The following is a 26336-nucleotide window of genomic DNA, read 5'->3' as shown; positions in this document are numbered from 1 at the left end:
CTCGCGCTTCTCGTCATTTTAGCACTTGAATGTTTTACGGCGGATAAATACTGGTACAAACTGCTGTGTTTGTGCGCCGCGGTGCAGAGCAGCAGTTAGGGAGGTCTCGTTTCAAATCACATCACTCACGCTCACTCTGATGGATCAGGAGAGTACTGTTCATAATGGGAACTAGGACTGAAATTCTGGCACTATAATTTGGTTGGGTAGCTGTTTAGGGGTAGGTTAAATCTGGTCATGTGAAAATAAGTCACAAGAAAGCAAAATTAATAATCAGAATGTAATCATGCAAATAAGAAAAAGAATTCAAGTTTTTTAAAAACCGGTACACAATCTTAAAACTGGAAATGGGGTGTAAATTATCTGAGAATTTTTTCAAATGGTTTTTCTGCCTTCACATACAGTGCTGTAAAGAAGTATTTGCCACCTTAGTTCCTCTATTGTTGCATATTTATCACACTGAGTAGTTTGTCTGGCAAAATGTAATATTAGACAATGGAAATCAGCGTAAGCACAAAACACTTTTTTCATCATTATTTTAATGAAGAAAGTTATCAGACACCCATATCACCCATGTGAAAAAGCAATGCCCCCTTAAACTTAACTGGTTGCACCACCTTTAGCAGCAATAACTGCAACCAAACACTTCCTATAATTTGGTATCAGTTTTTCACTTCACTGGAGGAATTTCAGTCCTCTCTTCTTTGCAAAACTTCTTTAATTCAGACATATTGGTAGCTTTTTGAGCATGAACTGCACGTTTCAGGTCCTGCTACAACATCTCTATTGGGTTCAGTTCAGGACTTTGATTTGGCCACTCCAAAACATTGGGTTTTTTCCCAGCCATTCAGATGTGAGCTTCTTTTTGTGTTTTGGATCATTGTCTTGCTGCATGAACCAGTTACGCTTCAGCTCACGGACAAGAATTTTTGGTAAAAGCATTACAGGGAGGCAGTTGAAGTATGCAGTTGGCCACTGTGTAAAGGCTGCTTACAATCGCCCACTCAGTCACAGTGGCTGCGGTGCTCTGCATCCAAATGCGCGGTCCAGTCCTATTTCAGCCTTAAAATATTCACACGCTTTGGTGTCCTTGAATCGACGCACCGATTATCAAGCTTGTCGCTCGGTGCTTCTGGTTAAATCTCCGTTATGCCCACTAAACAAGAGACGAAGGTTTGCTCGGAACACGGCAAACTTTAGAACGAACATTTCCGTTGAAGGTGAAACGTAGCAAAACGTTATTTACGTTTGTTAAATGTAGCCTGCGAGTCTACCGCACTTCAACACTGTTGGCTTTTCCCCCACTGGCAGGTTTAATTAAGTCAGCCGTGGTTCCAGGGGGTTACCTCTGCATTTCCCCCTCCCAATAATTTTGCCTACCAGGTATCCATGGTTACCTGGGACGTGTTTAAGGTATTGATACAATGAAGTTATAAACTGAAGGACTGAATGACTGCAATCGTGTCAGGTGTGATGCCCCCTTTATACAAGCCAGAATGGCGCGCTGCTTTTGGGCTTAATTAGGTTATGGCATTGAAATGTGTCTGCCACATACCTCTTCCTGTTACTTAATTACATGATCCAGTTTTTACAGGAATAGTTCCCGGATTTTTTATTGCGAATTTAGTATAGTTTTCGATTGGCCCAGACGTGGTTTGTGAGCGACGAAGAGTGTTTGCGACACAAACAGAAGTTTATAAAGACCTGTTGCCTTTACAGTGGCGGGCATCGGAGCATTCAGGGGCTTGTTGTCTAAAGCAAGAAAATACACTTCAGGTAGGCTACCTCCAGAGCAGTGTACAGTGATGATATGTTGCCAGAGACTGTACAAATTGTCAGATTAATGTTATAGCATTTCTTCACAATTAAAAGCGTGAAAGTCCGTTTTCATACAGTTTCCTGCATGACACCTGCCTTCTCAGTTTCATTAATTACCGAGGATCGGTGTTGTAGCCCAATGTTGCTACAGGAACTCAACGCGCTATGCCACAATTCATTGAGCACAGGTTGCATGGCCATAGGAAATGGTTCCTACCAAAGCAAGAATAAAAGCCTTTTTAAAACAATAATATTGGGCAATATACAAACTTTAACTCAAACTAAATATTTCTAAATATATTATTTATATTATGTTCTTATAAGAAAAGAAACAGAAAATGAGGTATACCTTTAACCATCTCCAGGGCCCTCCCATATACAGCCTAAGATTTCACTAAGTGAAAAAACTCTTGTAGCTGTGATTTGTGATACTACACTAATGTTGGTTCAAGACCATAAATTACATCCTGTGCCCTAGCGTAACACCGTGTAACATTCCATGCATTTATAGCATGTTCGGTGGTAGCTATGGTAATTGTTTTTGTGTGCGAAAACGCAAAAAAAAAAGAAAAAGAAAAACGGTCTTAATGGAAGTACGTGTTCACAACCTGTTAAGAGGGTTACTCCTCTTGTATTAGGAAGAATGACTTGCAGATCCAGTTGAAACTTTTAATAATTTGTATATATTGAAATTACATACCCAGTACTGTTATTTTAGAGAATCTGACTTGCATATTTTCATGACAAGACGTATGCGTCACAATGTTACGGTTGAGAATATGACAAAAAATATGGAAAAGGATTTGCCATTGAATGTAGGCTATTTATGCATGCTCAGAGAAGAAATTCTGAAGTTATTTAAATGAGAAAGTTGCCTTGATTAGTTGAAAATAGCATCAAAACGCACTCGTGCGCTTTTCAGTCATCATAAAGCCAAATAAAATAAAAAGGCTTTTTAACTTTAGTGCTGTCTTCCAAGTGCCAACTCGGCTACATTTTCTGTAAAGCATTCTTCACGTTGAATTCAGTATTTGCTTTGCGGATCGTCCGGTTTGCTTTGCAGTAACGTGCTCAAATTACACAAAAAGACGAGTAGATTTAGAAATCAGATTAACTGTTCAAACGGATTGGATTTCTAATGCTGGAAGACTGTCGCCACCCTGTGGTGCACAGTTGGTACTGTACCTAATTGTCGTTTTGCAGGTTTGATGAACATTGCTGGCGGCATTATCCCAACAAAATATTATATAAGTCTTTGTCATAGGCTACAGATCCAGATCCAGATGCATCAAATATGTGTTTAAAATAGGCTACGTCGTATTTTTCGACAGCGGTAAAATGTGAATCTAAAGAATCTAAAAAGCCTATAGGCTACGAAATGTAGAATCATCATTATTTTGTCCTGCGTATTGCTACACTGTACTACCGCTTAGTGTGGTAATGTTTTAAATGTAGGTCAGCCTGTACTTTGCTCAGGTAGCCTATTGTATCTTGGGGGCAGAGAGCCGTTGTGAAAGTGTTGCTTGTCTGGGCTCGTTTGGAATGAGCCGTTTTAACTTCGTGGTCTTGTGTGGACGTAGCCTACAGAGCGGTTTTTTAAATCATTGTAACCTGTGAAGAATATTGTACATAAAATCACAAGAGACCCTCTGCCTTGTTCTAGAATTAAAGGGAATCACAGAAGCGGAATTTATTGGCACCCGTGAAAGTTCGTATGATTCACAATAATGTTGCATTTGTTATGCCGGGAGTGGCTTTAACTCACGTCATTTGGCTCAACAGTAAACAAAATCTATCACAGTATTGAGCCAAACAACGACCCACCAGAATGCCTTGGTAACAGGCCTACACAATGATTCCACACATCCTGCTTCGGCCAGTTGACGCCGAGTCCCTTTAGCTTGTCAGTCCGATATCCATCACGATGATAACAGCAATTGCTGTTAGCATCCGTCACTATTGTTTTGACGACGCTCTTAATCTTAAATGTATCCCAGAGGATGTGACCCACACCGCGGGCAACCCTACACCTAGAGCCGTCGTGCTTTTCTCGTTTGAGAGCGGGGTTGGTAGGTCTTCGCTAAACTTTTCAGAAGTTATATAAAGTCTTTTAGAAATCCTATTTTTAAAAAATTAATAATAAAAAAAACTATAACATTTCTATCTTATTTTCTGTAAAATAGTAGGCTAGATTCTTCTTTTCGTTTTTTATTTATTCAAATTTTTTATGCACTTGTCGAATGTGTTTTATATGTGTTTTACATGTACATGCAGGTCTCTCTTGAAAAAGAGATCTCGATCTCAATGAGACTACCTGTTTAAATAAAGGAAAATAAATAAAAAAACAAATAAATACAGTTATAGCCAAGAACAAGGTCGGCTTTTGTTTGGGAGCGCGGCGGTAAGCCATGGTTCTCCATTTTTCGGGGTCTTCCCCTTTTGTTCGTGTTAAATGTATAAGGACGCCCTGGATGAATACGGAATCCCCCCACCCTTTGTCATATGTATTGCTTTTATTTTTCTAGGGTGTGTCCAGTCTTATCAGAAAACGGCAGACGTGGGTCCAGGATTCTGTTTTAGCCCAGTACCTGATTCAAGCCTACTTATCAGCCTTGACTGCAAACCACGATTAGTTAATTAGTTGAATCCGGTGTCGTTGTGCTGGGAGAAAACAAAAACCTTTCGGATGGGACACCCCGATGCTACACAGAGGGCCCCTTGTCCTGCTTTCGTCGGAGTCGCCAGTTTATTTCAGATCTCACAGCCGACAACTGACACAGGCTGTTCCGATTAGCGTGCGGGGACACAGAATTCCAGTCAGGCATGAGGGCTACGTGGCACACGGCCAGTGCCGGTGGACTCTGTTTCTTCCGAAAACATTTTTTTCCCGTCCACTAATTTCTGTTGCGTCGTACTGCTTGGATATTGTCCAAATTTTCTTTGTCCCTGTCCCACCGGATGTGAGTAGGATATATATGTCAACGGCCAAGGAAGTGTTTATGCAGTACGCATGAATTATGCATGCGCATAAGTGATTGTGTAAATGTATGTAGGAGCGCGAGCCTATCCGAACGTGTTTATAAGTTTGTTAGTTAAGCAGTACAAAGTTACACAAACATATGTTTTTATGATAGTGTGTGTGTGTGTGAGAGAGAGAGAGAGAGACAGACAGTGCTAGGTGATACAAGCATGGAGCACCTGGCCCAGAACAGTGTCTGTGGAATGTAGCTGGGTCAGCTGCTCAGCATTACACCCCCCCGTCGCCCCCATGTGGGCTGCTGGGTATCCCTGCACCCCCCCCCCCCCCTTCCCCCCGAAAGGTGACCTGACCTATTTACAGTCTGGAGGCAGGATGGGACGGTGGGGCGGGGCGGGGCGGGGCGGGGGGCGGTGGTGGTCTTCTCTCACAGCAGGGAAGGGGAGGCCTTTGAAAACAGAACCTATTTTAAATGCGGCTAACGATTTTGTGGGTAGTGAAGCTCGTAAGACCGTGCTCCCCAACCGTTTCCTGTTATGGCTGCGTCTTAAATCACATGTGACGCCGCGTCACGGCTGTACCCTAAATCACATTTGACGCTGCCTCACAGCTGTACCCTAAATCACATGTGACGCTACCTCCTGACGCTCGTTTGTTTCATCGCCGTCTGCCTGTCTGTCCCCGTTCCTTCTGCTCTGGGCTGTAGGAAGATACTTTAATGGGTTTGGTGAGAACACACACGCACACATGCACAGACACACACATGTGCACACACACACAGACACGCACACAGACACACACATGCACACACACACACACAGACAAACACACACGCACAGACACGCACACACACACACGCGTGCACACACACACACACACACACAGCAGCTTTGCAGGCCCTGCTCAGATGCGGACAGGCAGCTCAGAGATAAAGAGCAGCAGTCAGGCTCTCTCCAGCCAGAGGAAGCAGACCGATGCAATCTAATCACATCATTAAATCCGCACAGTGACTCACTCACACACACACACACACACACACACAGATATATACACACACATACACATATACACACACAGATATATACACACACACAGGCACTGGATACACACATACACAGATATATGTGGGGAGGGGGTGGAGGGGTGGAGAGGTGGGGGTGGGTGGGGGGGTGGAGTGGGGAGGCTGGACAGTTGTTCGTTTTATTGTGCCTTCTGCTCTGCTTTGATTCCACGGGCCACAAAACAGAAACTGTCCACCCTCCCCTGGCCTCTCCTCTTCAGGAACAGCTGGTGAAGATCAATACAAACACACACACACACACTCCTGCTACATTCATCACACATTCTCTCTCTCTGTCTCTCTCTCTCCCTGTCTTTCTCACACACACACACCTAAACACGTTTTCAAACAAACGTCTGGACTCTTATTTTCCTCCCACACGCAGCTATAAATAGATCAGAACTGGACACTGTTGCGCAGCAAAACTCACTCCCCTCTCAGCTTGGCATGGGAGGTCTGCCACATCACCAAAAAGGGCTGCTTCTCTCCCAGATTCTCCTTCTAAACACCGCTGAGACATGATGGGGAAGCACAATGCGTAAGGACTCAATATCCCTGGTACACACTCCCATACATAAGGACTCAATATCCCAGGTACCCACTCCCACACACAAGGACTAAATATCCCAGGTACACTCCCATACACAAGGACTCAATATCCCAGGTACCCACTCCCACACACAAGGACTAAATATCCCAGGTACACTCCCATACACAAGGACTCAATATCCCAGGTACACACTCCCATACACAAGGACTCAATGTCCTAGGTACACACTCCCATACACAAGAACTCAATATCCCAGGTACACACTCCCACACACAAGGAGTCAATGTCCCAGGTACACACTCCCATACACAAGGACTCAATGTCCCAGGTACACACTCCCACACACAAGGACTCAATGTCCCAGGTACACACTCCCATACACAAGAACTCAATATCCCAGGTACACACTCCCATACACAAGGACTCAATATCCCAGGTACATACTCCCACACACACACACATTAACTGCCTATCATTCTGACACGCACACAATCATAACTGTGTATCAAAGAAAATGCTTCGAGAAAAGATTGTTGGCTCACAAACTGCCTCATCTGATTTATTTGAACAATGAAGTCCCAGCGGCCCAAAGTCAAAAGCCAGTTATGAAATGAACAAGATTAACCAAGAACAGAGGGACAGGATGTGATTGTATGACTGGGCGGAATAAATCAGTCCTGTCTTATGTCCGGAGTTCGCTAACATCCTTCAGCCATTTCGTGCGGATGTGGTCGCCAGCGGAGCAGGAAATTGGCGGGGTGCTCGAGAGATCTGGGCTCCCACGGCAGCAGACCGAGCGTTGTGTAGACCTCCTTTTGGCCAGCGAGCGGAGATCTCCATTGTCTATGAACTACAATCAAAATGGCGGAGGGGTAGGGTGCTCTGCAGGTAACAAGGCGGTATAAACCATATGAAAACAGTGAGAAACCTGCATTACGTTTAAAGTACATTCCGATTCTGTACATGCATGTGTTTCAAATGTGTGTTTGAAATGGCACTCGTGCCTGTTCCTCATCTTACAGGAATTTTGCAGACGCTCTTATCCAGAGTGACTTGCACAACATTCTACATAGCATTTGATTTGCATCCATTTATACAGCTGGATATATTCTGAAGCAATGTGAGTTAAGTACCATTCTCAAGGGTACAACAACAGTGTCCTACTCAGGAATTGAACCTGTGACCTTCTGGTTACAAGACCATTCCCTCACCCATTATACTACACTACCGCCATCTTTATTAGTGTACGGAGTGCTCAGTAGACCTTGAACATTCTCTATTGCGATACCCCTGGAAATAAGCGGTGCTTCCTGTACTCTTATCAGGTGCGAAATTAAAACAACAGTGTGGGTACATTCTTTTCATGCATGGGAGCATTTGCCAATGGAGGTGAACAACAGCGCCCCCCCCCCACCCCCACCCCCACCCACCCCCCTCCTTACCCTGCACCAGACTGTCCCTCACAAACAAACTCTGTGGTGTCCACGGGAGAGGGGGGTGGGGGGTGGGGGAGGGGGGAGGGGGTTACCGTCAGCCTACTCTGCCAGTGCAGGTGACTGAAGTTGCACCTGAAAAGTTTGCCAGTTCAAATCCCAGGTGCGGCACTTCTGCCGTTCCCTTCGAGCAAGGCTCTTAACGCCGCCAAGAGATCCAGCCGTACGCATGGACGGTTAGTGCCGCACGTTGCCTAGGCTACGGGCGTCCGCTAAGGCTAATAAAAGTGATCCGTGGAAGGGGCCGCTGTCTGTCGTGGGGTCAGGCCCCTTTTGGGACGGGTGGGCTGTTGATCTAGGCAGGCATCTCGCGTTCCCACAACGGGGACACAGCTGTCTCAACTGGCATGGAAAAAATCTCCCGGCAGCATCCAGAACGCAGCCAATCAAAGACGGACGCAATGCATTATTGAAAAAGAACAGTGAATGTTGCTTCTCACCTTGAAGCCCGAAGACTGTGATTGTCCAGATCAGTTTACCGGGCTTCTGTGGCACGACGAATTAGGTAACTGCCGTAAATATATTCAACGGTGACGAGAACAACCATAATATAGACACGGAGCAGTCATGACACCGTGGATAAAATTAATCAATTAATAAGCAATCACAGCAAAATGGTGACGCGGCAGCAGTAATAACAGTAATAATGAAATGTGAGTCTGCATGTTAAAGAGGCATAATGTTTACAGAGGGGCTGCAGGGGCTATGGGCAGAATGATGGCTTTACCCATAGTGCTTTGCAGCAGTGTTTACCCTGTGGGCCCAGAGTACACAAAGGACAAAGAGCAGTGCTCCCATGTGAGGCCTAACAGAACTCTCTCACACAGAGGAACTCTCTCACAGAGCAGAACTCTTTCACACAGAGGAACTCTCTCACAGAGGAGAACTCTCTCACACAGAGGAACTCTCTCACAGAGCAGAACTCTCTCGCACAGAGGAACTCTCTCACAGAGAAGAACTCTCTCAAAGAGCAGAACTCTCTCGCACAGAGGAACTCTCTCACAGAGAAGAACTCTCTCACAGAGGAGAACTCTCTCACAGAGTAACTCTCATTGAACAGAAATCTCACACTAGAAGTTTCAAACATAGTAACTCTCTCACAGAACCGAACTCTCACACAATAACTGTAATAGAGCTGAATTCTCACAGAGTAACTCTCACCGTTGCACAAAGGAACACTTTTGCGCATAGTACCTCTTTCAAAGGACAGAACTCTCTCACAGTTCACCTCTCTCAAAGGACGGAACTCTCTCACATAGTACCTCTTTCACAGGACAGAGCTCTCTCAGTGTACCTCAGTAAAAGGACAGAACTGTCTCACAGTGCATCGCTCTCAAAGGCCAAAAATCTCACACAGAGGAACTCTCACACACAACAAACTGACACAGAGGCGTTCTGTAACAAAAAGACAAAAACACTCTCACAGAGGACCGCTCCCATATGCAGGTTCACTGCCCAACTGAAGGGAATACCTCCCCTGGTACCACTTTGTTTGAAGTTCTTGACAGCAGTGCCCTCTCCTGAACTATACTGACATTTGCGGTCAACTGATTCAGCGCTGCGGTGTCTGTTTTGCTGGACAGCGTGAGTCTCTATATGGACAATGCCATCGAGGAGTGTGTGCTTTCAACCACAGGTGCCCCTAGTTGATGGCGTCTTTTCCTCAGATGTCCACGCCAGTATCACCTTCCTCGTGAAACATCAGTGCGTTCGGCAGCCTTAGTCACTGAAGATCCTGCCAAACTTGTCTCAACAACCCCTCTTTCAAACCCACTGATATTTCTCCTTCTAGCCATAGCCGCCAAAATGTCAGACAAATGAGCCTTCCCAGCATTGTTTAATTAACTCAGGAACCACACCTTTGTGGAAACATCTGCTTTCAATGTACTTTGTACCTCTTATTTAAAACGTTCCCTCAAGTGTTTCCTTTATTTCTGCAGTTGCCTGTGGTTGAAACATGGAGGGTCAGTCAATTGCTGCATGCTTAGCTGGAGTAAAACACCTAAACCCTAGGCTTTAACAGCTTAAACAGCTTTAAACCCTAGGTCACAGAACTACACCCTAGGTCACAGAACTGCATTGCAACTGGAACAGCTATTCGGATAGGTGAAAAAAGCATTACCGGTTCCGGTTTTGGTGCAGTTCTGTGGTCTAGGGGGGTTTTAAACCTGAGGTTTAAACTCCAGCTAAGCACACTGGATTTAATCCAGTCCTGCCGTGACCCCCTCATTCTCAGAAACATTCCTGAAATCAGAAAAAAAAAAAGAAGTAATAATCGAATGAATGCGGTGGCGAGCACTGCCGTCCGGTGCGACCGCTGTGGCGAGCAGGCGACAGGCTGGGAGGCTAATTATTTCCCATTATACTCAGTCTGCTTACTGGCGAGGACCCCGTTTCACTGCTGAGCGGGATGCATTTCATAAGCTTGTTATTTTAGCCACACTTGTGAGTGGAATTAAATATGAGCTCTGAAGCTCCGCTCTACTCCACTCCCCAAGAGATATCCAGAACTTGATTTTGTTCCCCCCCGCCCCCCTCCCCCACCCCCCCACCCCCCGGTGCTACAAAGCCCCCTGGTATTATTTCGCAGACAAGTCCTATCGTCGCTCGACATTAGATTTGTATAGATTCCAGAGCTCTGAGCCCCCTACCCCACCCAACAGCTGCTCTGTGTAGAGAAAAAATAAAAACCCCTCTCCTATATTAAAAGCAGGAAGGAGCTGATGCTGCAAACAAACTTGAGCCAGAGTCCGAGAGCACTCCACCAGAACTTGGCAGGGAGAGGGAACGGGAGAGCCACGCAAAACGGGAGATCCGATTGGCTGATGGCCCGACCCAAGCCCAGGCAGACCCTCATTGGCTGTCTTGGTTATAAAAAAATAAAAAAAAGACCTCTCTGATACAGCCGTGCACGCACGCACACACACGGACACACATAAACTGTTTCCCAACCACCCTGTAACAATCTTTCATGACTCGTGAGCTACACGCACACACACACACGCACACACACACAGACACACATAAACAGTTTCTCAACCACCCTGTAAGTTTAACCATGTAACCATCTTTCATGACTCCTGAGTCACACACACACACACACACACTCTCTCTCTCTCTCTCTCTCTCTCTCTCACACACACACACACACACACACACACACAGAACATACGCACACACACACACACACACACACACAGAACATACACACACACGCGCACACACACACACATTTGGCCAGGACAGGCCGTGGGCTAATTCAGTACCAGGCACTCATGTTTCTGCCTCCCCTTTACGAAGGCAGAGAGGGGGTCAGGGGGAGGGGGTGACGCCTAAGAGGGAGGGTGCGGAGGGAAACAGTGGGAAGGCTGAGAGTGGGGGTTGGGAAAGCACAAGGAGGAACAGCTTGAAATTCGGGACTTCAGCAGAAGTAGGAATGTGGTAGGGTCTGCGAGAGAGAGAGAGAGAGAGAGAGAGAGAGAGAGAGAGAGAGCGAGTGAGTGAGTGAGTGAGTGAAAGTGGGAGGGAGGTAAGGAGAGAAATGATAGAGGAAGAGGTTCAGCGGTTTCAGTAAAGGAAAGCTGGGAACCCGACTGACTGCTGCTCTCCGGAGACGGGATGGGGGAAGGTGTACGAAGATGACAGGCGAATAAAAAAAAAAGTTGGGATGGATGTTAGCAGAGCGTTTAATGGGGCAAAGACGGATTGATATAAGGCAAGAGAGGAGGCGTGGCAAGAGTGAGAGAGAGAGAGAGAGAGAGAGAGGGACTGCGTGAAAGAGATAGAGGAAAATAAAAGTGTGAGAAGGAGACGGCGAAGATAAACGGCTGAAAGAGAGGGAGAGGGATAGACGGAGGGAGGAGGCGGCAGTTAAACTAGACAGGGAGAAGAGGAGGCAGGAAGAGAGAGAGAGAGAGAGAGAGAGAGAGGACACAGGGATGAGGGGGCTGCTGTTGAAGTTGCTTTTCTCCCTGATGCTCTGTCTCTTCATCCTGGGAACTGTCCTGACCGCCTTCGTCTGGTACGTCTTCAGCTACAGGTGAGTCCTTGCGACGGCTGATCCTGGATCGCGTGGGCCGCCCCCAACTCTTACACCCACAGCCAGGCTCGAACTGATCCGGGGTCAGCGGGCCGGGGAGGGGAACGTTATCCGCCCAGTCTCCGGCACTGGGGGGGTTGGGGGGGGCGGGGGTGTCCCGGCCCGGGGGAGGCGAGGTTGGGACCCCCGCAGATAGGCAGACGGAAAAGGGATTTATTCACTCCGAAGAGGCGGGAGGAACCTGGTTCCTTCTGGGCCCGGATACTTCTGGAATTATTCCCCCGCCCCCCCGAATGCACTTTCAGCACGGAGAGGGAAGCGGAATCGTCTGGGGGCCGCGTGACTGCACCGTTCTTTTCCGCTCCCGCCGCCCCCTCCGCGTTATGACAGTGCCAGATGCACATTGGGAGCTGGCGGGAGGGGGGGGGGGGGGGGGGGGGGACGACGGGCCCGATGGAAACGACGCCGACGGGGGCTCGGCGGCGCTCCTGTCCGCGCAGCTCCGCGTTGGGAGTCGTGCTCAGCGCAGCTCGGTGTTGGGAGTTGTGCTCAGCGCAGCTCGGTGTTGGGAGTCGTGCTCAGCGCAGCTCGGTGTTGGGAGTCGTGCTCAGCGCAGCTCGGTGTTGGGAGTCGTGCTCAGCGCAGCTCGGTGTTGGGAGTCGTGCTCAGCGCAGCTCAGCGTTGGGAGTCATACTCAGCGCAGCTCGGTGTTGGGAGCCGTGCTCAGCGCAGCTCGGCGTTGGGAGTCGTGCTCAGCGCAGCTCGGTGTTGGGAGTCATGCTCAGCGCAGCTTGGTGTTGGGAGTAGGGCTCAGCGCAGCTCGGTGTTGGGAGTCGTGCTCAGCGCAGCTCGGTGTTGGGAGTCGTGCTCAGCGCAGCTTGGTGTTGGGAGTCGTGCTCAGCGCAGCTTCGCGTTGGGAGTCGTGCTCAGCGCAGCTTGGTGTTGGGAGTCGTGCTCAGCGCAGCTTGGTGTTGGGAGTCGTGCTCAGCGCAGCTTGGTGTTGGGAGTCATGCTCAGCGCAGCTTGGTGTTGGGAGTCGTGCTCAGCGCAGCTCGGTGTTGGGAGTCGTGCTCAGCGCAGCTTGGTGTTGGGAGTCGTGCTCAGCGCAGCTTCGCGTTGGGAGTAGGGCTCAGCGCAGCTTGGTGTTGGGAGTCGTGCTCAGCGCAGCTCGGTGTTGGGAGTCGTGCTCAGCGCAGCTCGGTGTTGGGAGTCGTGCTCAGCGCAGCTTGGTGTTGGGAGTCGTGCTCAGCGCAGCTTCGCGTTGGGAGTCGTGCTCAGCGCAGCTTGGTGTTGGGAGTCGTGCTCAGCGCAGCTCGGTGTTGGGAGTCGTGCTCAGCGCAGCTTGGTGTTGGGAGTCGTGCTCAGCGCAGCTTCGCGTTGGGAGTCGTGCTCAGCGCAGCTTGGTGTTGGGAGTCGTGCTCAGCGCAGCTCGGTGTTGGGAGTTGTGCTCAGCGCAGCTCGGTGTTGGGAGTCGTGCTCAGCGCAGCTTGGTGTTGGGAGTCGTGCTCAGCGCAGCTTGGTGTTGGGAGTCGTGCTCAGCGCAGCTTCGCGTTGGGAGTCGTGCTCAGCGCAGCTTGGTGTTGGGAGTCGTGCTCAGCGCAGCTCGGTGTTGGGAGTCGTGCTCAGCGCAGCTTGGTGTTGGGAGTCGTGCTCAGCGCAGCTTCGCGTTGGGAGTCGTGCTCAGCGCAGCTTGGTGTTGGGAGTCGTGCTCAGCGCAGCTCGGTGTTGGGAGTTGTGCTCAGCGCAGCTCGGTGTTGGGAGTCGTGCTCAGCGCAGCTTGGTGTTGGGAGTCGTGCTCAGCGCAGCTTCGCGTTGGGAGTCGTGCTCAGCGCAGCTTGGTGTTGGGAGTCGTGCTCAGCGCAGCTTGGTGTTGGGAGTCGTGCTCAGCGCAGCTTGGTGTTGGGAGTCATGCTCAGCGCAGCTTGGTGTTGGGAGTCGTGCTCAGCGCAGCTCGGTGTTGGGAGTCGTGCTCAGCGCAGCTTGGTGTTGGGAGTCGTGCTCAGCGCAGCTTCGCGTTGGGAGTCGTGCTCAGCGCAGCTTGGTGTTGGGAGTCGTGCTCAGCGCAGCTTGGTGTTGGGAGTCGTGCTCAGCGCAGCTTGGTGTTGGGAGTCGTGCTCAGCGCAGCTCGGTGTTGGGAGTCGTGCTCAGCGCAGCTTGGTGTTGGGAGTCGTGCTCAGCGCAGCTTCGCGTTGGGAGTCGTGCTCAGCGCAGCTTGGTGTTGGGAGTCGTGCTCAGCGCAGCTCGGTGTTGGGAGTTGTGCTCAGCGCAGCTCGGTGTTGGGAGTCGTGCTCAGCGCAGCTTGGTGTTGGGAGTCGTGCTCAGCGCAGCTCGGCCCTCTGTGGTTCTGCGCTCGGAGCGATTGCAGGGATGAGCTCGCAGATGAGTCAAAAGTCCACTGATACGGCTCCGTATCCAAAGCACAATTTTCCACTAACTGCATTTACAAGGGGTCAGAAAGAGACCGCTCTGCGATAACACCCTTTGGAGAGCCATTTGAATTCTGTTCTACGGGTAATGACTCAGGGAAGATACATTGTTAAAGAAAAACGTTTTGCCGGAAGTATATTTACGCTAAAAAGAAAGATTAACATAAAGGCTATTATAGATCATACAAGCACGTGCAATTCAAATCATGGTTCTATGATTTTGTAGGCCCAGTTTAAATGTAAATGTTGAATAATTATTTCATTCAATGCTTTTTTTTTTCTTCTCTTTTGTTTATCAGGTCCACATAAAAACTCCACTGTTCATTTCAAAAACCTTTCTTTGAGACTTAAAGAATATGTCAAAAAAACAAATTATTATCCAGTTAGATAGACAGATAGATAGATAGATACTTTATTGTCCACTATTGTGGAAATTTGCCTTTGGCATCACCATAGTTACAATAAAAACAAGCAGTCACCCAATACAGGCTACAAACAACACAATACTAACAATATAGGTTTAGACAACACAGGCCACAAACAACCCAGTACATAGACAACACAACACAACAGAGCTTCAAGTACCTTCCCAGTACATTAGAATGCTATGGTCAAAATTTGAAGTATTTATCAAAGCAATGGCATGTGGAATGACTTCTTAAATATGTTGAGGCTCTGAGTACTCTGGGTTAAAAGCTAAAGAACAATGCTAAAATTAATTAATTAAGACCTCATCTGGAACAAAAATGAGTTTGGGAAATGTTGTTTGAAAAGACACTTGTCAATCAATCAATTATGTTCAGAACTTATACAGAACCGCTTTACTTAAAATTGTAACTGAATTACAACTAACTATAGGTACTGCAATGATTAACTGATTCAAGCTAACACGTAGCTAACATGGTTGTTTTAAACCATGAAGTGAATACTGTTTTCCATGATGCCTATGCATTACGGTTTAATGATGCTGAGGAACTGCCTTACCTGGTTCTTTCTAAACATACTTCAATACACAAATGTTCTCATTTTTCTGAAAAATTGGACTGTGTTTGTCAGTGGGATTGACAACAGTTGTTTTTATGTTGTTGAGCTGCTTTGGTTGTGTTCAGGATGGATTGTAGTTTGATTAAGCTGTATGTAAACAAGGCCGTGGTTTGGTCAGGTGTATTTGACAGTATTTTATTTACATCAGCTGAATTACATTACATTTATTTGGTGAACACTTTTATCAAAGGAGACGTACAATAAGTCCATACCAAAGGTCATCAGAACTATTAAATGGTCATTAATTATCAGTTATCCATAGCCATGAACATCAAGTCTAGTTCACACAGTAAGCATTGGCTTAGTCAATAAAGTTATGGCAAGTCAAAATAGAAACGAGGCATGATTGCAACACAAAAGTGCTAATTGCACCACCAGGTGCAAATTTAGTGAGTAATTCAACTCAACAGCATTCATTGATTTAATCATTAATTCATTTATATGTGTGTGTTTGATATACTCACAAACACAATTTAAACTTGATATATACTGTACAGTCAATGTGTATTTCAAATGACAGAAGTATGACTGATTGGTTTCGCTACACCTAAGTTTATCTTTCACATAGAAAGAACAGTATTCAGGCGTCTATTTTAGCTTGTTCTTTTTTTTTTTTTTTTTGCTGACGCTGCATTTGTGTTTCCACAGTGATGTCAAACCACGCAGTTCCCCGAGCCAGGTGCGCAAGAGCCCAGAGTCGGACACCTCTGCCTGCAAGGACTGCAGGTGAGGACAGGACTGTTGACTGTGCGGCTCACCGCAGGTGGTGACGGCTGGTCTTTGTGCGTTTGGTCTGGTCTGAGAGTCTGCCTGTCTCTGTACAGCTGGGCTCCTTGGCTCATTTTTCATAGGGCCCAGATTTTTTCTGCACATGGGAAGGCCTCGAACTGGCCCTGCCTTGTAATAATAATAATAATGCATTGTGCAGATTGAAATGAATGTGTGACACTCACTTCTAGGTGTGTGTGTGTGTGTGTGTGTATATACACTGAGCTCCATAATGTTTGGGACAAAGACATATTTTTTCCCCCCATGATACCACTATGTACTCCAATTACAGCATTTACAAAAATATCCATTGCATATCCTTTGTATGCAATGACTGCTTGAGGTCTGTGACCCACAGATATCACCAGGTGCTCGTCCAGGCCTGTACTGCAGCTATCTTCAGCTCTTACTTGTTTCTGGAGCTTAAGTCTTCTCTTTCACATATGAAACACATGTCCAATTGGATTCAGATTGGGTGAATTTTCCTGTTTTTGGCTTTTATATGTACTTATGTATTTGGGATCATCCAATGTGTCATCAAATTAGTTTGGAGGCATTTGCTTGAACATGAGGAGATGAGATGCGTCTGTACACTACAGCATTAATTCTGCTGCTGACATCAGCAGTTACATCATCAATGAAGACAAGTGCGTCAGTACCTGTGGCAGCCACACATGCCCAAACCATAACACCCCCCACCACTATGTCTCAAAGATGAGGGCGTGCTTTGGATTTTGGGTAGTTACTTTTGGCCTCCACATTTTGCTTGTTCCATCACTCTGATAAAAGTCAATCTTGGTCTCATCTGTCCATAAGACCTTTTTCCAGAACTCTGCAGGCTCTTTTAGGTACTTCTCAGCAAACTGTAATCTGGTCATCCTGTTTTTGCGACTAACTAGTAGTCTGCATCTTGCACTGTAGCCTCTGTAGTTCTGTTTGTGAGGTCTTCTGTGGATGGTAGTCACTGACAGATCATCAACTGTAGATCATCCTTGGCCTACCAGGCCCTTTGCAATTTCTGAGCTCACCTGTGCTCTCTTTCTTCTTAGTGATGTTCCAAACAGTTGATTTTGGTAAGACTAAGGCTTGGCCTCTGTCTCTAACTGTTTTGTTATAATTTCTCTGCTTCGTAATGGCTTCCTTGACTTTCATTGGCACAACTCTGGTCCTCATGTTGACAAATGCCAATACCAGACTCCAAATAGTCAAAAGCTTAGAATCAGGACTAGATACTGAAAGCTCTCTTATGTCTGCACCAAGTAAGCAACTGAACACACCCAACCAATCAGGAACACCTATGAAGCCATTTGTCCCAAACATTATGTCCTGAAATGACAGGGCTATGTATAAAAATGTTGTAATTTCTACCAAAATGTATAAAAAAACAGCATTTAATTAAAGCTGAGAAGGTGCACTTTTGCTTGATTACAATTATAAAATTGTTGAGTACAGAGCCAAATCCTGTCCCAAATATTATGGAGCTCACTGTATATATAACTTCCCAGTGCTAGTGTTAAAGCTTCCAGAGCTCAAGAGTTGAATACTTATGCATACAGCATAGTTCAATTAAAAAAAAAAAATTAAAAATAAATAAAAAACAACACTGTTTGCTTAAAAATATTTTTAAACGTGAAACCAATGTCACTAAAATAATCAATTTTCTGTTTCATTGCTTTAAAACTTTGGTCAAGGATACAAATATTTCTCTAATTATTTATCAAAAGAAGGCTACACAATGACTTAGGCTATTGCTTTCTTTTTGATTCTCGTGGGTGGTCACTAAAAGTTCAAACAATTAAAAAAACACGGAGAAATTAAAAGGCAATTAAAATATATAAAAACACAAATATTTCAGGTCGATCAGTAAAACTTAGAGCTTTGAATAAAAGGAATAACAGTTCATGTTAACGAGTATATTAACGAATAATAACAGCAGCTCTGAGTTGTGCAACCCGTTCAAATGCCAGCGTGCTAACGTGATAACCTGGATATCTGTTCTGTTGACACACAGGCAACTATTTTCGCACCCCACTCAGTGGTCGGCAGCAGCTAGATCACGGGGTTGCATTCGACCGACAGGCACCCAGCCGAACCACCGCGCTGTGCCTTGTGATCCATTATGTTGTGATCACATCAGGCTGACCCTGTCTTATAGCCTATGGTTATAGCCTTGAGCGTCATGGCTGGCAGTCCTGTGCGCAAGGGAATAACACTGCCGCCAGGATTTCGAGGGAACATATAATTACACAAAACGGAGGACCTGCGAAAACCTGCGTCAGTATGTTTCCAGATCAGGTGTCATTCGGACGTATCTACCGCTTTATTGGATACAACGATATGCATGCGTAACTATGTGATTATCCAAATTAAAAAATAGGAGCGCTGCGTGGGTCCACAATCGTGCCAAACGAGAATCAGGTGCTCTTTGAACTGGGCTAGTTAAATAGCAATAAACGGGTTTAAGTTATTTTCCTTTGTAGAAAAACACATAAAGAGTAGGCTACTGTAGGAGAACTTAAAGGATGTACAAGGCACACTCTTCCGTTGGGAAAAAAAAATATTATTGTATTTATTGTATATCCATGGCTTGACAAAGTTAAAAAAAACACTAACCGACCAACGCGTTTCAGCTCAAAGGGGCCTACGTCGGGGTACACAAGTGGTGATGGGAAAATACATACGTCATTTTATAGCGACATAAACCAATCAATCACTCATCATTAGTCAACATTAATCAATAACAGATGGATAAACAAGACTGTACACAGTATGGGAGCATAAGCTGCACCCATAGCAGTCCCTTTTTCTTGTCTGTAAAGCTGATCCTGAAATAAGAATACATTGTTTCTGAGAGTCCATTCTGTAAATGACACACAATATTCACTAGGAGGCATTTTTCCACTGGTCGTTGTTGTAAATAATATCGTAGTGCCTCAAGGCCTTCACTGTGATCAATGTTAGTGTATAGAGACTCTACATCCATGGTAACTAAAAATGCATCCCCGATATTATGTAATTCATCAAGTTTTTTAAGAACATGTGCGGTGTCCTGGAGAAACGCAGGTAGGGTGAAGACAAAGAGTTTTATAAAATGGTCAATAAATTTAGAAGCAGGTTCCAAGATAGTTCCATTACCACTAATAATGGGTCTGCCTGGTGGGTTTAAAGGATCCTTGTGGATTTTAGGCAACATATAAAATGATGCTAGACGAGGATTATCAGGCATTAAGAAATCATATTCTTTTTCTGTGATCCATTTCTCTTCTTTAGCTTTGCACAACATTTCTCTCAGTTCACTTTTCATGTTTTCCAAAGGATTAGAAGTCAAAGACAGGTAATAAATAGGGTTACACAGTTGGCGTTGAGCCTCTTGGATATACTGGTCCTTACCCCAACAAGTACCGACACACGCGCTCCTTTCCATACCCGTGTCACACCTTGTCTGTCCCTTGTGTCCTCTGAAGGGAATACACAATCGACAAGATGGTGGAACTCTACAGCTACGCCTGGAAGAAGCAGAATGCCAATTTCAACAAGTTCAGGTAAAGAAGTCCTCAACTAAGAGCTAGAGTTCAGACGTGTGACTCTTGTCCTGATTCCTGATTCCTGATTCCAGGTGCTCAATCAATATAGACACCAGGAGCTGAATAAATACTTACAGTTGCGAACACAATGCATTGTTTTGGGACGGAAGGGATCAAGGCTAACCTTTTCCCCGAAATCCTTTTAGAAGTTAACTTCTGGCCCTGGTCCCCCCCCTACCACCCCCACACACACAGATACAGAGGAGGGTTGGGGAAATGTATTTCACAGCTCTGGTTAACCTCCTGTGCCTGCCCAGTGGGCCAAGGTTCCAGATGATGTGATTTATATGGGAAGAGAAAACACGGCCATGCGAAAGCAGATGCAGGCTCATTAACTCTCGCAGGGCACAGACTGTGCGGGAAAAGGAAGCTTATCCCACCTTATCCCACCTCAGTAAGGAGAAGGCCCTCCCCAAGACCGAAGGCTGTTGCCATAGTCGCAGTATATCTCTTTTTTTTATTTTTATAGAATTTTATTTTCATTTTCAATTTTCCAACTTTACATACTAGACAAGACAAGACAAAACAAGCGCTCATTCATGCACTCATTCATACCCACACTCCCCCATCTCTCCTCCAGCCCTCCCGACAGTGAGGGATTATAGCCCCTCTCATTTTCTCAGCGCCAGCTCTCCTGTAGTACCACGTGAGCTGTAGTATTGAAAACGCCACTTTGTCATGGGCAAGTGCACAGCCATAGTACTCAGTAGTATAACAAGAGGCAGGAAATACACACACACACACACACACTCACACACATACACTCACCACACAAAAATATCCAATTTCAACATTTCTCATGACAGTGTTACTAAATGTATTTACCATGAAGGTCAGAAGCATTATTGCAACTGCTGTGAAGTCCAGTTTTGTGTCATTATTCAGCTTTGTGCTGTATCGGTAAAAATTCCAATCCTGGGACATATAGCAGAAAGTATTGAGTATAAATCCAAAGAGATTGTATTGATGTTATACAATGTCTGTGTCACACCAGATTTAAAGTACTGATTTCTTCTTGGCTACTGACTAAAGGAAAGATATAGAAGCTCTTGAAAAGGTACAAAGAAGGGGCACCTAAATTTTCTTGCTCGAAAGGACTAAGACATTTAAGTAAGGACTAAGACATTTAAGTAAGGACTAAGACATTTAAGAAAGGACTAAGACATTTAAGTAAGGACTAAGACATTTAAGTAAGGACTAAGACATTTAAACTTCAGGAGCAGCTAAAGGATTGGACTGAAAGGGATTAAGGAAGTGAGCTACAATAGATTTTTGAGGTTGAGCTTTGTCAGTAGAACAAAGGGTCATGGATGTAAATGAGCTAAAGGTCAAATCTATGGTGATATGAGCATGTTAGTTTAAACTTAAGCTTATCTGACAAAAATGCAGGATGTAAGATAATGAGGCTCCCTCAGGGGACTAGAAAAACAAAGGAAGCACACAACCTGTGAAAACAGTATAAGGAGGAGTAGGTCTGCATGAGGGAACAGGGTGTGGTGAGGTCTGTATGAGGGAAGAGACTGTGGTGAGTAGGTATACATGAGGGAACAGGTTGTGGTGAGTAGGTCTGCATGAGGGAACAGGTGTGATGAATAGGTCTATATGTGGGAATAGATGTGGTGGGTAGGTCTATAAGTGGGGATAGATGTGGTGAGTAGGTCTATATGTGGGAATAGATGTGGTGAGTAAGTCTATATGTGGGGATAGATGTGATGAGTAGGGTCTTTGTGAGGGAACAGGTTGTGGTGAGTAGATCTGTACATGGGAACAGGTGTGATGAGTAGGTTCTGTATGAGGGAAGAGACTGTTGTAAGTTGGTCTGTATGTGGGAACAGGCTGTGTTGAGTAGGTCTGTGTGAGTGAACAGTTTGTAGTGAATAGAACTACAGGTGAGAGCAGGTTGTAGTGAGTTGGTCTGTATGTGTAAACAAGCTGTAGTGAGTTGTATATTAGGGAACAGGTTGTAGTGAGTAGAACTGCAGGTGAGAGCAGGTTGTAGTGAGTAGAACTACAGATGAGAGCAGGTTGTAGTGAGTAGAACTACAGGTGAGAGCAGGTTGTATTGAGCAGAACTACAGGTGAGAGCAGGTTGTAGTGAGTAGAACTACAGGTGAGAGCAGGTTGTAATGAGTAGAACTACAGGTGAGAGCAGGTTGTATTGAGTAGAACTACAGGTGAGAGCAGGTTGTAGTGAGTAGAACTACAGCTGAGAGCAAGTTGCATTGAGTAGAACTACAGGTGAGAGCAGGTTGCAGTGAGTAGAACTACAGGTGAGAGCAGGTTGTAGTGAGCAGAACTACAGGTGAGAGCAGTTTGTAATGAGCAGAACTACAGGTGAGAGCAGGTTGTATTGAGTAGAACTACAGGTGAGAGCAGGTTGTAGTGAGTAGAACTACAGGTGAGAGCAGTTTGTAATGAGTAGAACTACAGGTGAGAGCAGGTTGTATTGAGTAGTAATACTCATTACAAACTGCTCTCACCTGTAGTTCTACTCATTACAAACCTGCTCTCACCTTTAGTTCTGTAGCGAGCAGAACTAAAGGTGAGAGCAGGTTGTAGCAAGCAGAACTACAGGTGAGAGCAGGTTGTAATGAGTAGAACTACAGGTGAGAGCAAGTTGTAATGAGTAGAACTACAGGTGAGAGCAGTTTGTAATGAGTAGAACTACAGGTGAGAGCAGGTTGTAGCGAGCAGAACTAAAGGTGAGAGCAGGTTGTAGCGAGCAGAACTACAGGTGAGAGCAAGTTGTAGCGAGCAGAACTACAGGTGAGAGCAGGTTGTAATGAGTAGAACTACAGGTGAGAGCAGGTTGTAATGAGTAGAACTACAGGTGAGAGCAGTTTTTATTGAGTAGAACTACAGGTGAGAGCAAGTTGTATTGAGTAGAACTATAGGTGAGAGCAGGTTGCAGTGAGTAGAACTACAGGTGAGAGCAAGTTGTATTGAGTAGAACTACAGGTGAGAGCAGGTTGTAGTGAGCAGAACTACAGGTGAGAGCAGTTTGTAATGAGTAGAACTACAGGTAAGAGCAGGTTGTAGCGAGCGGGGCTGCACGCGCTCAGGCTGTTGTGTCGTCCCCAGGTCACAGCTGTCCAGCAGGTGTCGTGGTGTCTCCACGGCGATCGTCACTCAGAATAACACGCCGCTGGACTCGAAGATCTACTACGACGGGGAGAAGAGGAAGCCCCTGCAGGTGACCCCCAAACTCTACAGCACGTTCGCTAAGGTACCCCACAGCCCCCGAGAGTAATACTCACTGTGTGATCGTGTGTGTGTATGTGTGTGTATGAATATCTGTGTGTAAATATTTGCATGTGAGACTGTTGGTTAGTAAAATTATATTTGTGTATGTGTGTATGTGTGAGAGAGAGCGAGAGAGTGTGTGTGTGAGTATGTGTGTGTGTACTAGTTGGTGTTGTGTTATGTATTATGTTTGTGTGTATGTGTGTGTGTGTGTACATATGTGATTGTATGTTCTAGTGCGTGTTTGTGTGTGGGTATACATCTGTGTTTGTGTATGTGCGTTTGTATCTATCAGTGTATATATGTATGTATGTTTGTGTGAATGTGTGTTTCAGTGTGTTCATACTGTACGTTTGTGTTTGTGAGTGTGAGTATGTGTGTGTTTGTGTGTGTAAGTGTGAGTATGTGTGTGTGTGAGTTTGTGTGTCTGAGTATGTATATGTGTGTTTGTGTATGTGAGTGTGTGTATATGTGTGTTTGTGCGTATGTGTTTCAGCGTGTTCATATGTGTTTGTGCGTGTGAGTGTGTTCATATGTTTGTTTATGTGTGTAAGTATGTGTAAAGTATATGTGTGTTTGTGTGTATGTATATGTGTGTTTGTGAGTATGTGTGTTTCAGTGTGTGTATGTGTGTTTGTGTGTGTAAGTGTGTGTATATGTGTGTTTGTGTGTGTGAGTGTGTATATGTGTGTTTCAGTGTGTTCATACGTGTTAGTGCGTGTGTGTATATGTGTGTTTGTGTGAATGTGTGTTTCAGCGTGCTCATACGCGTGCTAGTGTGTGTGTGTGTGCCGCAGAGCGAGTGTGTAACCCTGTGTATAATCTGCAGGAGCAGCCGTTTGAGAACGTCACCTGGAAGACGTGCGCGGTGGTGGGCAACGGCGGGATCCTCGTCAACAGCAGCTGCGGGGAGGCCATCGACTCCGCCCACTTCGTCTTCAGGTGCGTCCGCCCCTTCGGCGCGGCAGCGAGGGGTGACCGAGCCGCCGCGTACGCTAGCGACAGCGCTACCGAAGCGATGTAACGACACAACCTCCATCTCTCCCTCTGTGAAAAGGTGCAACCTCCCTCCTCTGGACAAGGCCTATCAGAAAGATGTAGGCAACAAGACAAACCTGGTGACCGCAAATCCCAGCATCCTCATTGAGAAGTGAGTCAGGGGGTTTGGGCGGGTCTAAACCAAGGGGTTGGGGAACCCAGTTCCTGGAGTGCCTGTTTCCTGAATGTTATACCAACTTGTACTCTTAATTATTTTGTCTCATTAACCGAATAATTTACACAACCTGACATTGTAGCTACATTGTAAGGTCATGAAGCTGTCCCTGTGTGAAACATTTTACTGAGGTCTTTTCTGTGAGTCACTGACTTTGCTGCAGCTGAATAACTGAGAGCAGAAGTCGCCAACAAATCCAGAAATACATAGAGCCCTCAAGAAATGATACCCCACCCCCAACCCCCGCGTGTCTACAGTCACAAGACAATTTGTCAGCATCTATGTTTGCTATCCTATCTGATTGGGAGGGGGTCCGTGCTGTAAGTTCATCTCAGTGCTCTACTGAAGTATCATTCAAGTATCTAGAAACGTTGGCAGTTGTTAATGATTTCTTCTGATGCTTTCTCACCACACAAACCCTATCTAGGTATCGAAAGTTCATTGTCATTGAAATCTACTGGTGAACAATTTCATATTCTTATTTATTTGTGTGAAAGGGGTCAAATGATTTGGAATTTTGTGTGTTGAAAAGATAGTGGTAAAAGAAGTGGTGTAATTTAAAGAGCAGATAAATAGGTGTATCAAAAACTGTAATGAAGTTTTGGCAATTGCATTTTATCAATCTCCCATCTCCAGCAGGCTGTCTTGAATCAATACGGAATCTTTTATTTGTCTACAAATAAAAACCCTGTCAGCATAGTTCTAGGTATTACTTTGCTTTTCTTTGCTAAGTATGGTCTTGCATTTTGTTTTGTAAATGGTGCCGTAGACTAAGAAAAACCTCCCAACCTCCCACGTGCGCTTTCATCCTGAGACGTCTGTGGTAAAGACACTGCAACTAATGTAGTTAAGTGCCATGACCATGATATGACAAAAATGTAACTGATCTAGATCCTGGGCTTGGGGGCATACGCTATGTTTTACTCTGCTGGTTCATATCTCTCTATATCCACCCCCATTTTTTTTTCTCTCTCTCCCTCTCTCCCCACTCCCTCCCTCCCCCCGGTCTCTCTCTTTCTCTCTTGCGTTCTCTCTCCTCTGTTCTACCTTCTTTCCCTCTGCCTCTCTCTCTCTCTTTCTTTCTTTCTCTCTCCTCTGTTCCTCCCTCTCTCTCTATTTCCCCTCCCTTTCCCCCCGCCTCTCTCTCTTTCTCTTTTCCTTTCTCCCTCTCTCCCTCTTTCCCTGCCTCTCTCGCTTTCTTTTGCTTTCTCTCTCCTCTGTTCCTCCCTCTCTCTCTCTATCTCCCCTCCCTCTCCCCTCCTGCCTCTCTCTCTGTCTCTTTTGCTTTCTCCCTCTCCCTCTTGCTCTCTCTTTCCTCTCCCCCTCCCTCCCCCCGCCTCTCTCTCTCTTACTTTCTCTCCTATCCCCCTCCCTCTCCCCCTCTCTCTCTCTCCCTCTCCCCTGCCTCTCTCTCTCTCCCTCTCCCCCTCTCTCTCTCTCTCCCTCTCCCCCCTCCCTCTCTCTCTCCCCCTCCCTCTCCCCCTCTCTCTCTCTCTCCCTCTCCCCCCTGCCTCTCTCTCTCTCCCTCCCTCTCCCCCCTCTCTCTCTCCCCCTCTCAGGTTTGAGGGTCTGATGGAGTACCGGCGCCCCTTTGTGGAGAGCCTGAGCGACTACGGCGAGGCGCTGCTGCTGCTGCCGGCGTTCTCGTACGCCCACAACACGCCGGTGTCGCTGCGGGCGTTCTACACGCTGCGGGACTTTGGGGGCCGGGCGCGGCCCGCCTTCCTCAGCCCCGCCTACCTGCAGAGCCTGGCGCACTTCTGGAGGGCCCAGGGCCTGCGGACGGTCCGCCTGAGCACCGGCCTCATCGTGGCCAGCCTGGCCCTGGAGCTGTGTGCCAACGTGCACCTGTACGGCTTCTGGCCCCACGCCCAGCACCCGCACGACCGCCGCCCCCTCACCAACCACTACTACGACGACCGGCAGGGCAAGAAGAAGGTGCACGCCATGCCCGCCGAGTTCGGGCACCTGCTCCGCCTCCACCGCCAGGGCGTGGTCAGGGTTCACCTGGGCCAGTGTGAGGATAGGCCCAGGTAGGCCACGCCTCCCTCCCCCCGCCCCACCCCCCCCCCCCGCCCCGCCAGCCCTCACACCCTTTTCCATACGACAGACATGCGGGGG

General features: G+C 46.5%; 1 protein-coding gene across 1 annotated transcript; it reads left to right on the top strand.

Moving 5' to 3' along the window:
- Positions 1-11159: 11159 nt before the first annotated feature.
- Positions 11160-26276, top strand: LOC118217352 (alpha-2,8-sialyltransferase 8F-like). Its single transcript, XM_035399287.1, has 7 exons — positions 11160-11937; positions 16056-16133; positions 19640-19717; positions 22841-22985; positions 23832-23944; positions 24060-24152; positions 25775-26276. Exons 1-7 carry the CDS (start codon positions 11837-11839, stop codon positions 26250-26252), a joined length of 1086 nt encoding a protein of 361 aa, XP_035255178.1. The 5' UTR covers positions 11160-11836; the 3' UTR covers positions 26253-26276.
- Positions 26277-26336: the final 60 nt, after the last annotated feature.

This window comes from Anguilla anguilla, chromosome 17, assembly GCF_013347855.1.
Source record: "Anguilla anguilla isolate fAngAng1 chromosome 17, fAngAng1.pri, whole genome shotgun sequence".
NCBI lineage: Eukaryota > Metazoa > Chordata > Actinopteri > Anguilliformes > Anguillidae > Anguilla > Anguilla anguilla.
This window is presented reverse-complemented; position numbering and strand designations above follow the sequence as displayed.